Source organism: Adiantum capillus-veneris, chromosome 20, assembly GCF_014529385.1.
Source record: "Adiantum capillus-veneris isolate H3 chromosome 20, ASM1452938v2, whole genome shotgun sequence".
In the NCBI taxonomy this organism is placed as follows: Eukaryota; Viridiplantae; Streptophyta; class Polypodiopsida; order Polypodiales; family Pteridaceae; genus Adiantum; species Adiantum capillus-veneris.
The window spans coordinates 124134059-124149347 of record NC_140950.1 but is presented as its reverse complement, the minus strand read 5'-3'; the positions used below and the strand labels follow the sequence as shown (position 1 = coordinate 124149347).

Below are 15289 nucleotides of genomic sequence, written 5' to 3'. Positions count from 1 at the left end.
ACACACACATTGACAAATACTCCTCAATCAAACATTCATCATTTATAAATATCTCTCTCCTTCTTGCGTCTCATGTGCACTCATACAAGCACATAGTCTTCTCAAACGGTGTGATATATGTTGGGCAACAAGATTAATCATCAATGTAATAAATATCCTTCTATTTTGTCACACTTCTGTGCACTCATCCACATGCACACTTGTATACAAACAAGGAAAATATACCCATAACAGAGCACACACACTCTTTTCAAACATCATGATATACACCGTGCAACATGATCAGCCATCAACCGGACAATGAAACATGCACAAAAAACGTTCACAACAAATCAATTTCAACGGTTAACACTCCATAATAATGAAATTTGATTTTGAACAACATTTAAAAGACTGCAATAACAAAATCACATACTAATATTAAAAGGGTTTAAAGAAGCCACATAAATCGAAAGTGTATTGTCTCAAAGACATCTATATCCAGCTATTACTTTGTTGAGAGCAGCACATTGTTTTATTAGGGCTTTCAACTTGTTTATTAGCTTGGTAGCAATAAGAGGCTAATTCCATCAAATAGTGTAGCTAATGAAATGTGGACCTTGGCCACTAACCATTTCAACGAGCAAAGCCAAATTGCACAAATGTGAGTTCATGAAGGAACTTCTTGTGACTTGTTTGGCAAGCTTTACAAAATCGAGTCCCTATTTGGCACCAGTTGCATATTAACAATAGGGCATAATGGCATTTTTTCAAAGGTCTACCATAGACCCAAAGAAATATCCAACTCCTACCATGTAATAACTACTTTAAAAAAAGGCTCTGGTACAAACAAGTGTAGGGTTGAATCCACTCCTATATAGTTGCACTTAAACAACCTTTGAGCACTTCACACTCAAGACAAATTCTTGCATACGTGATGATGTTTCACCTATAGCCTTGCCATTTCATAAAGAAAAGTATTTGATTGCCGACTAGGTATTGGCAATTACTAGGATGGATATGGGCTCCTTTCAAATTAGACAAAATTATCAGGGCATATCACTTTAGCCTTGATATAGTTTTCGTCTTAATAGAACCAAACTGTCAAGCTAGTGTACAAGTTCAAATGTGTTAAATCGCTCTTTACACTTAAGCATAACATCTTGGGCTTTAATGCTCTGATGGGTAGGTGGCAAGCTCACGTTTGGTCTGATGGGAGATTGCAAGCCCAACATTAAGAAAACCAGCACTCCAACTAAATGTTTCAAGAATATGACAATTGTACACTGTCAACCTCCTCTAGAAGGAAGTGTTCGCATTAGTGATTCTCCATGACCACAAAATCAACAAGGGCTTCATATCTTACAATGCATGTCCACGAGTACATATATTGGTTCTTACGTTTGAACAATATTTCTGACAACAATGTTTTGCATATGATTAGAAAAAGCCTAATTGGCGATTTTCTATTAATTTTTTTATTTTCATAGCTTTCCAAACAAGGTATCAGATTATATTGTAATGTAACTTTTGGTCTCATAGGTCATTTTGGCATTTTGAAGATGTTTAACATGACATTTCATCTCTCTCTCTCTCTCTCTCTCTCTCTCTCTCTCTCTCTCTCTCAAGAAAGCAAAGTAGACTCTCAAGTTGTAAAGACCAATAGAACCAAGCCACATGGACATAGAACTTTCGTAACAAAGCAATTAGAAGGCATCCACTCGCTGCTCCACATCCACTATCAATGAGGAGACATTGACTAGTATGAAAACTATGTAGAGATACGTTACAAAAGTGCCTATATTCTTGGTAGAAGAACATACAAATAATTAAGTATTTATGATCTTTTAATTTTATTTGACACTTGCATGCCCATCTACAACAGAGAAGCCGTGCTTTAAGGCCAATTCCCAAGATTTCTCCATAAGCTCAACCAAGATATCACCTCCATAATCATGATAATGCAAATCTTCAAGAGCATGCACCATTGCTGCCACATAGCTCGCCCGCACCACATATCTTGGCATGACATCCTACATTCCAAGCATAAAGACATCATCTAACGCAAAAAAATCATTTGCACTACATTCTTTACTTTTTACTTTTTCGGGCTAGAGCCGACAGCCAACAAGGGGAACAGAGCCTGCAACAACGGCAAAGCGGGGGTAGGAAGCAAGTTTCCCCTCGTGGGAGTAAAAAGTCTTTTCATGCCATGTCATTTATTCCAGGTCCCCTTGTCAGTCATGCCACCCAAAGGTGATGTTGGGGAATCACCGGGGATAGAAATAAAGATGATGAGTTCAAAAGCACAAAAGAATAATTTAAAGCACATACGCAATATTCTTAATGAGGCCATCACAACTGAGCGTTGATCTGGTAATCGAAAGATCAATCTTCTAAAAAGCTATGTCTGCTTAACTTCAATGTAGCTTCCACCTTAAGCTTTTAATGCACGCATGGGCTTAAGAAACTTGGTGTCCACACCAAATCAAAAGGCTAAATTGGATTGAGCATTAAAAAGAATTTGAATATGTGTCAGTAGTATAGATTCAAAGAGTACACACACAAGTAGGGTACATCGTTCAGCAAGAGAATACTAAGAGACCTTAAAATATGGAGGAGTCAATTGAATGTTTATAGCAAATAATTGATGACAACAAGTGAGAGAGAACCTGGCAAGCATTGATGTTCTCTGCATCCTTGGGGACCCTTAAGCTTGGAACATTACTATAAGTGCAATCTTTTCTCCATCTTTTGATAGGAAACTCCCCAAATGGGTAAAAGTGAGTTCCCCTCGGTGCCAACTTTTGAACGTCGCATCCTATCTGCTCACCAACAATCCACACCTATCCAGAACAACCAAGCAAAGGACTCTGCATGGTGCGTATGTGCAGGTGTCTATGCTTGTGCTCACAACAAAGAGACACTTCACACCCAGATAACTACCATCAAGGTAAGAAGAGTCTGCTTTGCATCTACAAGTGAGAGAACATGCACAAAAAAGGAAAGGATAAGCAGGGCCTAAATGGAGCTACTTAAATGACATAGGCAAAGGATTCAAAACTCATTAGAGACATGCAACCCTCTCATGAGAAATAGATGTGGTGTTCACGAAAGTTCAAGAGCAAAAGAATGTTAAATACCTAAGAGCCGTATCATTGACCTTTATCAATAGCAATAATGCCTAAAGAAGCATCTGCCAGTGTTCTGCTCATTCATCTTAATTGGCCCCAAAGCAAGTAAATGTTTTGTGAATTTTTCATTGGAGGTGCTACTATGCAAATGGATACACTTTGCTCGATATGATAAAAAAATTCCTTTAGATTATTCATACAACGATAGATCATAAAAGATTTCTCACATTCTCTTCCCTCATGCATATTATAATTTGGCAACTAATATGTTAAACATGTAACAAGCAATAAAGATAGTGTAAATTGTTCAAATCCTCATAAACATGATTCGATCATCATGCATACTTAGTTGTTTTATTCTAAGGCCTTTTGCAAACCATAAATTACCTACTTAGTGGAATGCGATTCACTATTTATAACACAAATCCTTAATAGGCTGGTTTAACTATCATGGAAAGCAGATAGGTTCGTCCAATAGAATGCCACTATCTCAGGTTTATCTCATCATTTAGAGATGCCCAGTTGTACACAGGTTCTTTTTCAAACCTTCCAAGGATCAAATCCATGCTCTGCAATAAGAACCAAAACAGGGTCGGGGTATGCATCTGTTAAACGTGAAATGTTCAAGTAATTACCATGCATAACCTGAAGGTTCAGCTTGTGGGTTGTATTTTATTTAATATCATACAAGAGTATTGATGTTGCATGCTTTGAGAAGGCGCACCCCCCCTGCGGCCACGCACACACCCCCACCCACCACATAATAACAGAAATGCAACGATTGCGCATGAACACTAACAACTTTCTTGCCTTGCAATTCTTCCCGTCATTGTAGCTGGTGACATGAACAAGATTGTCCCGACACTTCAGCGAAATAGAACTGCGTAGGTATTTTGCATGATCCTCAGTTGGTAAGACAGCCTGTAGAGCAAAAGAAAAGTAGCACATTACACAACTTTCTCTTATGCTTGTATCAGACACACTGCATACAAGTAAAACTACTTCATGGTCAAAGTAGAAGGGCATGCCTAAGCATAATGGCTCACATGGGCATCAAAATCAAACATCACACCAAACATTGCAAGGTGGTTGCCTTATGCAGATAAGTAGTGATTACGGCAAAGAGTGGGCTATATACCAAAACTCTGAAGCCGTGCTCACATAGATAAGTTGAAATGGCTTGGCCCACCCGTGTGTGCGCCGAAGTAACATAAACCTCTCTGATATCATTTTTGTGCTTAACTTCTACCTCCTTGGCCACAATGGCAGCCGCCAAAGTGTCTCCAGTTACAATAGCAATGTTTGCACCCACCTTGCACATGAGCACCTCCTCTATATCCACATTCAAGTCCTGCAAGGCAATTAATGGGAGACAATCACAATGTGGCCTTCTTGTTAACGATTTAAAACTTCAACTCCAACAGTGTTTGACACTCCAAGAACACAAAGACATTCTAAGACCTCAAATTAGAAAACAAAGCATTGGTTGTCAGATGGATGTGAAGTTTATGGTGAGGATTATATCACCTTCATCAAAGGTAGACAGAGTTGTTGCAAAGTAGAAAAGCATAAGGGAAAACATACTAGGGCACATAAATTTTGCATCAACACCCTAGACAAAAAAACCCATTCTCTCTGCCCTCAAATGAGCACACATATGTTTGGATTGCGTTGTTGCCTACGTTTGTAAACCTTAAAAAGCTAGATGAAAAACTGGATCATTAACATGTAAGCAATAACAAATGGTAAAGTAACTCTCTTTGTACTTTGACCCAATCAATTTTCACTGCCTGTCAAACCAAGTTCAGCAGCATGTAGCATACTTCGTATGCCTTTGATTACTCAATAGTCAGTTGGTAGTTTTAGCAAACTACTTGATAAGTAGTTTTAGCAAACTAAATGATGTTTGTAAAGAGCACACGAAGATCGCATGGGAACAAGAGTCCCTTTTAAAGCTTGTTCAAGACTCTTTAACTCATGACCAGGTGGTTAGAGTGTGCCCTACAGTTAGACCAACTACTTGGGGACCAGTTTACCTTGTTCAGCAATCCCAAAGCAAAAACTTTTGCTCCTGCTTCTTGAGCTTCCAATATGCACTCATAAATCCAACCCTTAATTTTTGCTGCCTCAGAGCACAAAGAATACTGCAGAATGAAAATAATTGAATTAAACATTCCATAAAAAGTGTGTGAATCAAGACTTGTACTCTACAATTAAATAAATGAGAACCAACAAAATACACCTAGAGGGGGAGCTTCTTGAAAGAAGAAACCTTGCCTACTCAGGACCTCATTTTGGCTACAAGCAGACTCTAAGTATGTGCTTGACATTGAGAATCATCAAGTTAGAAGACTTCTATCAAGAAGATGCGAATTGGCTGACTTAAAAATACTTCTTTCATTTATCCTTCAACAGGTATGCTTGGGAAAATCTGAACTTGTAGCCGTCAGTTTGGTAGGTCTTTATGTTTAACATACTGGTTTTCCATGCTACAGTTCCTTCTAAGAGCATTTCTGTTTTTGCTAGGCTGATTGTTACAACCTTCCAAGAATGGCATTGCAAGCCTTAGATGCACCATCTGTAATTCCAAGCCCTACCAAAAGAAACATGAGAGGTCATGAAGGATTAGTATCAGACCTGGAAGCTGAAACGTGGAATAACCCATGTTTGAAGCTCCAGCTTGCTCCCAATAAAGTGAGTAGCCCCCACAAAAGGCTTCCCGAACAACCACGCCAGTAGCATGAGAGGAAGTGCAATTGGCCACATGATCCACATATACCACTTTTTTGAGTAGGGTTGGGCAGCAAATGTCTGAAAGCCAAACTGAAGATGGAAAACTGATAACAAATCTGTCGCATGAGTCAAGTATACGCAATGCACTTTCTTCTCATGACCTGCAGATTAGCCCATAAAATGAGTTTGAAACATAAATAACTATCGCCATCCTCTGGTATTATCAATCGAAGTAGCTAAATGCTTGGATAAAAAGTGCGTTTTCTTTCTTGCAAAATCTACAATGCACATCAAGGAACATCAGAGCTTTATGACACATTTTCCGCAAGGAGCTGCTTCAACGCACCATGTGTTGTCAGAGATGTTATTGCTCTAGGGGAGACTGGGTAGGCACAGGGCCTCTGACTGTGGGTAGAATTAAGCTAGATTATATATGATTCATGAACATAGAGACAGTAATTTAGGGTAATTCAACGCTATTTGCACATAAATAGAGAGATTTAGAAATGAAATGAAATGATATATTAACGTCTTCAAAAGGCCAAAATGACCTATGAGACCATCAGATACAAAGTGGTGAATCTAATACAATGTCTGAAATTCAAGTACAAAAAGTACTGAAAGTACAAAAAATGAAAAACTGAAAATGAAAGTGAAGTGTGAAATGTGAAATGTGAAGTGTGTAATGTGAAAATGTAGAATAGGCCCTCAATGACAATCTGGGTGTCGTGCTAGAATGCCTCTGATCCTCTACTGGAGTCTCCGTCGATGGAGTGTGCTCCTGTGTCTCGGTCGTGGTCGTCTCGATCTCCCAAGCTCAGTCGCCCTGTCAATGAGGGTGCCTCTGGTATGAATGCGGGTACAACCCTGTGTTGGTGGTTGGTCTCTTGGCTCCCTCGATCCAAAGAAGTCTGTGATCTGTCTCTGCGACTGTCGTACTCCATGTCTCCCAACAGACTATCTCTATGTCGGTGTAGCTCAGGTAGATATAAGCCAAGGCATCTCTGGTCCTGATACCTCATGACTCTATCTAGGGGTCCAAAACCCTCCCTGAATAAGCAATGGAAGCGCCCTCGTATCTCATAATACACAATGCAGTGGCATATGTAGTGTAGCTCTGTCTCTGGTTCTCTACTACATAGTTGACATATCCTAGACTCCGGTGGTATCCCTAAGAATCTACCCGTCTCAATCTCCACCTGGTGTGAGGATGTGCGAATCTGACCAATAGCACATCCCAGACCATGAGATAAATGAGTGTCCATGTAGCTCGGACGAGTCACAAACCCATCTCCCGAAAGTTGGAGAAGGTCCTCTTTGAAGTTTGTAGAAAGCCATCTTCGTGCCCAACTCCTGCATCGGCTCTACCCATGTCCTCCTGGTGTCCAACTGTATAAGATCCTGACGAATGAGTCTAGTGATCTCCGTCCGTGTGACTGGTAGGGAGGGTGCATCCAGGGAATACTGACAGGGAGGCAATCTATCCATGCTGAGACCATGCCTCTGAAACCATGAGGTCATCTGCACATACCAACATGATGCATCTCCCTGCATCGCTAACTGTCTAGAGGACTCAAGAGCCAATCTAGTATGTCTGCATTTATGTGTATCCCATAGACTGTGTATAAAGGACACTGATCTAGTAAGAGCCTCAATCTCTATAGGAGGGGCAGCTACCTCCGCTCAAATAGTCGCATGTGGTACAAAGGCCTTGGCTCTAATCATCCGGGATATCATAAATACCAAGGGTCTCTCCATGTTCCTCCAACTGTCATGATTCACAGATGGTCCCCACACTTGGACCCCATAAAGCATAGCTGAAGCAACCAAAGTATCAAAGAGCCATAACTTTGTTCGTGGTTCTTGAAACTGAACCTGCGAATACATCTAGCCCTCCCAATGCCGCATAGGCTCTGGACAGTCTAGTCTCTCCTGCTCTCCTCAGAGTAAACCTCGGTCCCGTGAATACCACCCCCAAATATGTATATTCATCTGTGTACTCCACAGTGTCCTGACCATATACGAGTGTAGGTGCCGATCTCTTGACCCACTGTGGTGTGGTGTTAAACACCATAACCTTGGTTTTACCAAGGTTCACAAACAGTCCACTATCCTCTACAAAGTTGTGCAATGCATCCAAATGTCTCTGCATGCCCTTTGGCGACTCTGATATCAACACAATATCATCAGCAAATAACAATAAAGGGATCCATGTCCCTGCTAGCTGAGCGCCTCTGTCACCCTCTCTGTCAATGTAGTCAAAGACCTCATCTACATACATACCAAAAAGTGTAGGGGACAAAGGACACCCCTGTTTCACTCCAATAGTGGAATGAACAATGTCAGAAATCCCCTCAAGAGTGCGTACCTGGCCAGTCACTGAGCTGTATAAAGCCATGATCCCCCATATGATCTTTGTGGGTACTCCCAACTTCAGTAGCATGTGCATCAATCTGGCTCTCGGCACTGTGTCAAATGCTTTGCGAAAGTCCACAAAGCAGTAATACATCCGTCTCCCATGTGCCCGACCCTCCTCAATAATGGCTCTGAGTGTAAGAATATGGTCCAAAGTGGAGAAACCCCTCCTGAATCCAGCCTGTCCTGCTGCTCGTATGCCCTCATTTTCTGCCCATTTACTCAGTTGTTGTTCAAGAATGGATGCATACAACCGTGCCAATGTGTGCCCTATCATAATAGTACGGTAGTTCCCTGGCACTGTGGGGTCCCCTGCCTTGAAGAGAGGTACAATAGTAGATAATCTCCAGGACTCGGGTAGTCCCTCACACATGACACGGTTAAACAACCGCACAAGAACCTCTCATAGTAAATCTCTAGCATGTATCAAGTGCTCTGTCACCAAACCATCATGATCATATGCTCTCCTAGTCCTCATCCTATCAATGGCGTTCTTCACCATCTCAGTGGTAAAGAAGGTACTAGTGGCTGGACATGGCTCTAGAGGGTCTGGTAATGGTGGTTGCCCAGGTACTGTATATAATGATGCTGCATACTGACCCCAAGTCTCGGGAGAGGTAATCACTGGAGGAGGAGAGTGCTCATGGAAGAGACGCCAGGCCTCACCTGAATCTCGACTCAAAAAGAGCTGATACAAATCACGTTCCATCTGGGCTAAAAAGGCCCACTTCTTCCGTCGCACTAAATGCGGAAGGGCAATCTGAGACTGTCTATATGTAATGACTCCAAGTATAAGCTCGCTTTGAATCTGAACTCTCATCTCTCTGCACTCCTCATCATACCAACTATTATGAGGCATGTTCCCAGAACGTCTTCTCTGATCTGGTTGAGTGTGTGGGTATGCCTCTGCTGCTGCCCCATGCAAGATCTCCGTCAATAAAGTGGTGATCTCCTACACTATATATACAGGCTCGGCTGCCCACATCCGTTTGTAAATCTCTTCCACATAAATTGAATCCGTCTCTGGTGTAAAAGTATACCGTGTGTGTGCAATCCTCCGTGGTGTCTGAGAGACACTATACTGGAAAGAAGAGACTGAAAAAGTCAGGAGAGCATGGTCCACTGCTACTCCAACAGGCCTAGAGCCCACACTGAAATCCTGAATATTAGAGATGAAGCTCGGTGAAGTCATGACATAGTCCACTGTACTGGCTCCATGTCTGTGTGGAAAGCATGTGAATCCCCCAGATGAAGGAAAAATCTCTAGACCATTAAGTATGGCCAGACCATGCGTAGTCGTCATCTCCATGAGATATCTCCCATACTCTGTGTGCTCTCTATCCTGTGAGTGTCTGTCAAGCCCCATCTCCGATATATCCATCTCTCTAAGCATCTCCTCCGAGGTATCATAAAATACCGTTTGGGAGTTGGCCGTCCTGGCATTAAAGTCTCCCACGAGAATGATATCTCCATCTCTAGAGAACTCCCATATGTCATCTCTAGAGAAGTTCGGAGAGAGATAGAGAAGAATTACGAGCCAATAGTACTAGATTAACACTAATCCCAAAATCCAAAATGCCGGTCAAAGCAAATTGACCATATGCTCGATCTCTTGTTGACATACACCTCGTCACGTCATCCGGACCATAAACCAATCACAACCAGACTATTCAACTCCAAATCCACTCCAATATACACTAAACAAAGGTAATTTCTCTCCTGAAATCCGCCGCAACAAAGCCCATGATAAAGATCGAAGACTCAATAGATGGCCCGCCGGGTGGTGGTGGTGGTGGTTGGGGGGGGGGGGGGGGGGGGGGGGGGGGGGGGGAGTGGGGAATGAAATGTTATATTAAACGTCTTCAAAAGGCCAAAAGCCTAAAGGACCTATGAGACCAAACTGATACAATCATGGTGGATCTAATACAATGTCGAAGTACAAAATAAAATGAAGTAAAATAAAAGCTAAAATGAACATCAGTGTCTGAGGATGTCCGGCATCGGGCGTTGTCTTACATCGGTCGCTATAGAGCATCATCAATGTTCGCCTATAAATACTCATACTGGACGTCTCCCATGTCGTGCTAGAATAATCATGATCCTCTAATGGAGCCTCCGTTGATGTTGTGGTGGCCCTCATAGACGTGGGCATCTAGCTCTCCCAAGCTCAATGGCCCTATCAGTCAGTAAATCCTCTGGTACAGGTGGACTCTGAAGTCGATTGCAAAGCTTGCTCATCTGACTGCCGAGTCTCTGCTCTGAAGAAGTCAATGATCTCCCTCTGTGAATGTCTCTCGCTCTCTAATCTCCTCAAGAGATTCTCCCTGTGTCGGCACAGCTCTAGCAAAAACCACCCGAGGCATCTCTGATCCTAATATCTAATGACTCTAGTCAGTGGTCGAAAGCCCTCTCTGAATAGATAGTGAAAAGGCCTCGTATCTCATAGTATACAAGGCAATGACATATGTGATGTAACTGTCTCTTGCTCTATATGACACAACTGGCAAATCCTGGCCTCTGCTGGTACTCTCCTAAATCTACAAGTCTCAATCTCTAGTTGATGCAATGATGTGCGCATCTGACCAATAGCACATCGTATCCCATGGGATAAATGAGTGTCCATATAGGTAGGTCTAATCACATATCCATCCTCTGTGAGCTGGAGAAGATGCTCTCTGTAGAAAGCCATCTTCGTGCCAAGCTCTCGTGTCGGCTCTATCCATGTCCTCCTAGTGTCTAGCTGGATCACATCTATCCTATCTGGTGAGACAGGTAATCTTGATCCAAATGAGGGACAAGGAGGGTGGAAAGGGGGTAGTCTGTCTATACTAAATCCATGTAGCTGAAAGCATGATGTCATTTGTGCATACCAACAAGATTTACCTCCCTGTAAGGTTAGTTGTCAAGAAGACTCCAAAGCTAGGTGAGCATATCTATCTTTGGGGAGATCCTATATACTCTGTATAATAGAGACAGATCTGGTGAGTGCCTCTATGACCAGCTGGGAGCAGCAAGCTCTGCTCGAATAATCTCGTGCGGTACAAAGGCCTTGACTCTAATCATCCAAAAATTCATAGAGACCAAAGACCTCTCCATACTAAAGTGACTTGTGTTCACAAATTCAGTTTTAGGAACCTCGAGCAAAGCTCTAGCTAATTGTCACGTGTACATCTAACCCTATGTGCATGTGGACAAGCTACTTCAGGTCTAGGGTTCAAGTCAACTTAGGAAGTGTTCTGGCGCCTTTGTGAGTCTGTTCGCAGGCCGTGCATGTCCAGGCACTTAGAGTAGTTGCATATCCTCTAGTCGCACACAGCATGATCATTAGCATTACACTCAGTAACCATCATGAGCATTTTACAATGCACAGAACCCATTTTCCCTATTTTTAGCCATTTTTCACTTATTATTAAATAGTGACTTTGTTGGGAAAGCGAGTAGGGCAAATTTGCTAGTCTCTTTAAAAGAAACCTAGCGCTAGCACTTTTTGGCAGAAGAGGCAGAAGAAGTACCTACACTTGCAGTGCACCTTCTGAGCAAGACGGTCAGGATCACCTAGCGTTTTCCAGCCATCAAGACCAGCCAGTGTTTTTCTACATCAAGATCAGCCTTGGCGTTTCTTCAACAGTTTCAGCACTAGCATTTTGCAAATCCTCAAATCAGCCTAGCGTTTTTGCAGACCACAGAACAGCCTGGCGTTTGTGCACTTGCAGATTCACATCAGCATTTTGCAGATTCCCGGCGACAGAATCAGCCCTACCATCAGCGTTTTCCATTTTTAGCCTTGGACTCCGCAACAACAGCCCCAAACCTCGCAGATCTCACCTCCCCGCAGCAGATCGTCGCCGCACAGTCAGATCAGCCAGCGTTTTCAGTTTCAGCCGCTGTTCACAGATTTCAGCATCTGCGTTTTCAGCGCATCGTCGTCAAGTCGTCACCATCACCGTCCTCGCCGACACAGTTGCACAATTCAGCAGATTTGCAGATTTCAGCCCCTAGCTTTTTCAGTTTTCAGCCCGTCTTGTCGCCGTCATCATTGTCGTCGACATTGTCGGCAAGTCCATTGCATCTAGACCATTGTACCAGATTTGTGCAATCAATAGCATAGACCTCTCTCGCCATAGAGAGTGGGGCCCTTGGAGGAGGATTTTAAAACATTCTGGTGTCGTATTCTTCTCTCTCTGTCTCAGTCTCAACACCTTCATTCACAGTGTCATTTACTTTGTTTGTGATCATTTGCACTCTCTCACTAAAGGAACGGAAGGCTCTCCCTTCCGTGGGTAAAACGAACCCTTGAGCACAGTTCGAAGCACTCATCTTGAGCAAAGTTCAACATTCACTTCCGCTGCACCTTACACTAATTGACACATTCCCTCTCCATGCTCCCCAAAGGTGCATGTGCCCTCGTCAGTATGGTCTCTGTTGCTCTTCTCAAGGAGAAGTTTGAACCATTGAAGACCACTCCCAGGTAAGTGTATGTGTTTGTATACTCAACCGTCTCCTGAGAATACTCCCCATATCAACTCTGAGGGTACTCCCATCTCCTGTAGTCTTTGCATCCATCGAGCTTTGGGAACCGTATCAAATGCTTTGCGAAAAAATACACAAAGATACAATAAATCCTCGTACCACATGATCTACTTTCCTCAATAACAGCTCTCAATGTCAATAAATGATCAAGAATAGAAAAACCCCTGTTGAAACTTGTCTGGCCTGATGCTCGAATGCCTGCTCTTTCAACCCAACTCAACTGCTACTCAAACATGTATGCATACAACCTAGCTAGCGTGTGCCCAATCATGATAGTACGGTAATTCCCCGGTAACATTGGGTCTCCTGCCTTGAAGATAGGCACAATAGTAGACATGCTCCAAGTATCCGGAAAACCCTCACACATGGCTCGCTTGAACATTACTGCAAAACCTCTGCAAGCATATCTCTAGCATGTATAAAGTGCTCCGTCGCTCTCCTGGTCCTCATCCTGTCAATGGCTTTCTTTACCATCTCAACAATAAAGAAAGTGCATGTCTGTGGGCATGGCTCTAGAGGGTCGGGTAGAGACTGCTACCTTGGAACTCTATAAAGAGATGCTACATGTGTCCCGAATCTGGGTGGATGTGATAGCCGGTGGGGGGGAATGCTCATGAAAAAATCTCCATGCCTCGCCTTAGTCTTGGCTCAAGAATAGTTGGTACAACCTTCTCTAACCTAGCAAGATAAGTCCTCTTCTTCTATCGCCCTAGGTGTCGGAAGGCTATCTGTGACTGTCTAAGTAATGACTCGCATCTCTCTCTCAAGTGTGGGTCTCGTCTCTCTACACTCCTCATCATACCAATTGTTCTCGGGCATACTCCCAGAACGTCGTTTGTGCCCGGGTTGGGTGTGCGAGTATGCCTCTACTGCTACGTCATGTAAAGTCTGTTAATATCTGGGTAAGCTCTTCTAATGGGCATCCCGGCTTCTCTATGGCCAAGCATCTATAACACTATCCATGTAGACAAAGTCAGTCTCCGATGTAAAAGTGTATCGAGTATGCGTAGATGCCTGGGCCAACAGAGCTGTACTAAACTGGAATGAAACTAAAAATGTGAGTAGGAGGTGATCTATTACTACCCCAACAAGCCTCGGGCCGACTTTAAAATCCTATATAGATGGTATAATATTGGGCTAAGCCATAACATAGTCCACCATGCTAGCCCCCTGTCTGTGAGGAAAACAAGTGAACCCATTCGCTGCTAAAAATCTCTGTAGGCCATTCAGGATGTTCAATCCATGTGCAGTTCCCATATCTGTCGAATCTCTTGCATACTCAATCTGCACCACATCTTGTGAACACCTAGCCAATCCCAGATCAATGACATCCAACTCTTTTAACATCTCCTCTGAAATATCATAGAAGATTGTTTGAGAGTGGCCCGTCTTGGCATTGAAGTTTCCTAGGTGGATGACATCCCCATCCCTAGAGAACTCTCATATGTCCTCATCTAAGATCATGTATGGTGATTGCCCCTTGGGCAATGCATAGAAAGATGTGATCGGGGGGGGGGGGGGGGGGACAACATATTGGAACATAAAGCGGTCTCCCTATCTATGCTCTCACCCTGACCCACATATATCTAGCATGCTCATCTCTGCAAACAATATGAATAAGAGGGTGCAAACACTTCCTTGGATAAAACTGCCACACTTCCCTGTCTCCCTGAATAAAGCGGTCTCCCGATCAATCTTTCACCCAAACACACATATATCTAGCATGCTTATCTCTCCGAACAATATGAATGAGAGGGTGCAAACACTTTCTTGAATAAAACTGCCACACCTCCTGACCCACGTCCACTATGCTCTGATCTCACCTTCTGTCTACAAGTGGTATCCCCGTGATATCATGTCACTCTAGGAAGCGTGACACCGGGAGTTTCATGTGTCTCAAAGCAGAAAATAATGTCTCTTCCCTTGAAGCTATCCTCAAACACACCAACATCTAGCTTCATCGACCATTACAATTCCCCTCTATAGAAAGCAATTTTCCCCTCCTCCCTCGCAGCCTTGATTTTTGGCATCAGCTCTTGCATCTGAGCAATTTGCGCTAAAGTGAGGTCATCGCCCAAAAATATCCCAGTTTGTTTAAGAGTTGGTTTCTTCTTCAAGAACTCTCTCCAAGTTTCCACAATAGGGAACTTCCTTCCCCACCGTTTCCTTTCTTCCCCTCTCCATGTACCTAAGTGCGTAGCTTCATGAATGCCCATGCGTTTCAAGAGTTCTTTCACTTCTTTCTCCACATTTCCAATGTCCTTAAGGCCTGTGACACGCACGTGAAGGGCTCAAGTCTTCCTCTTCTGCGACGGTCATATTGATAGTGGTGGTTGTCAGTGTAGCTTCAGCCATCTTGGCTTTTCCCTTATTTGCAACGTTGATCTACTCTTCAGCTTCAGTAACCTTCTTCTGTGTTTTGGTGAGGACATCCGCCCATGAAGTGGCCCTTCTCAACTTTTGCTCTTCCTCTTCCCAAAGAGTTTTCAATTGTTCTT

At 43.1% G+C, this 15289-nt stretch overlaps 1 protein-coding gene across 2 annotated transcripts in view; it reads right to left on the bottom strand.

Annotated features, from left to right (window-relative positions):
* Positions 1–1727: 1727 nt before the first annotated feature.
* The window catches only part of LOC147433204 (very-long-chain aldehyde decarbonylase GL1-5-like), a 22246-nt gene continuing 8684 nt past the window's right edge, over positions 1728–15289 (bottom strand). For both annotated transcript variants that reach the window (XM_086492855.1, XM_086492854.1), the window contains exons 6-11: positions 5751–6007; positions 5150–5257; positions 4252–4464; positions 3924–4034; positions 2652–2825; positions 1728–2012 (exon numbers count right to left, since the gene is read on the bottom strand). In XM_086492855.1, the coding sequence (XP_086348981.1) occupies positions 1833–2012; positions 2652–2825; positions 3924–4034; positions 4252–4464; positions 5150–5257; positions 5751–6007 (1043 nt within the window). In that variant the 3' untranslated portion in view covers positions 1728–1832. The remainder of the gene's footprint in view (positions 2013–2651; positions 2826–3923; positions 4035–4251; positions 4465–5149; positions 5258–5750; positions 6008–15289) is intronic.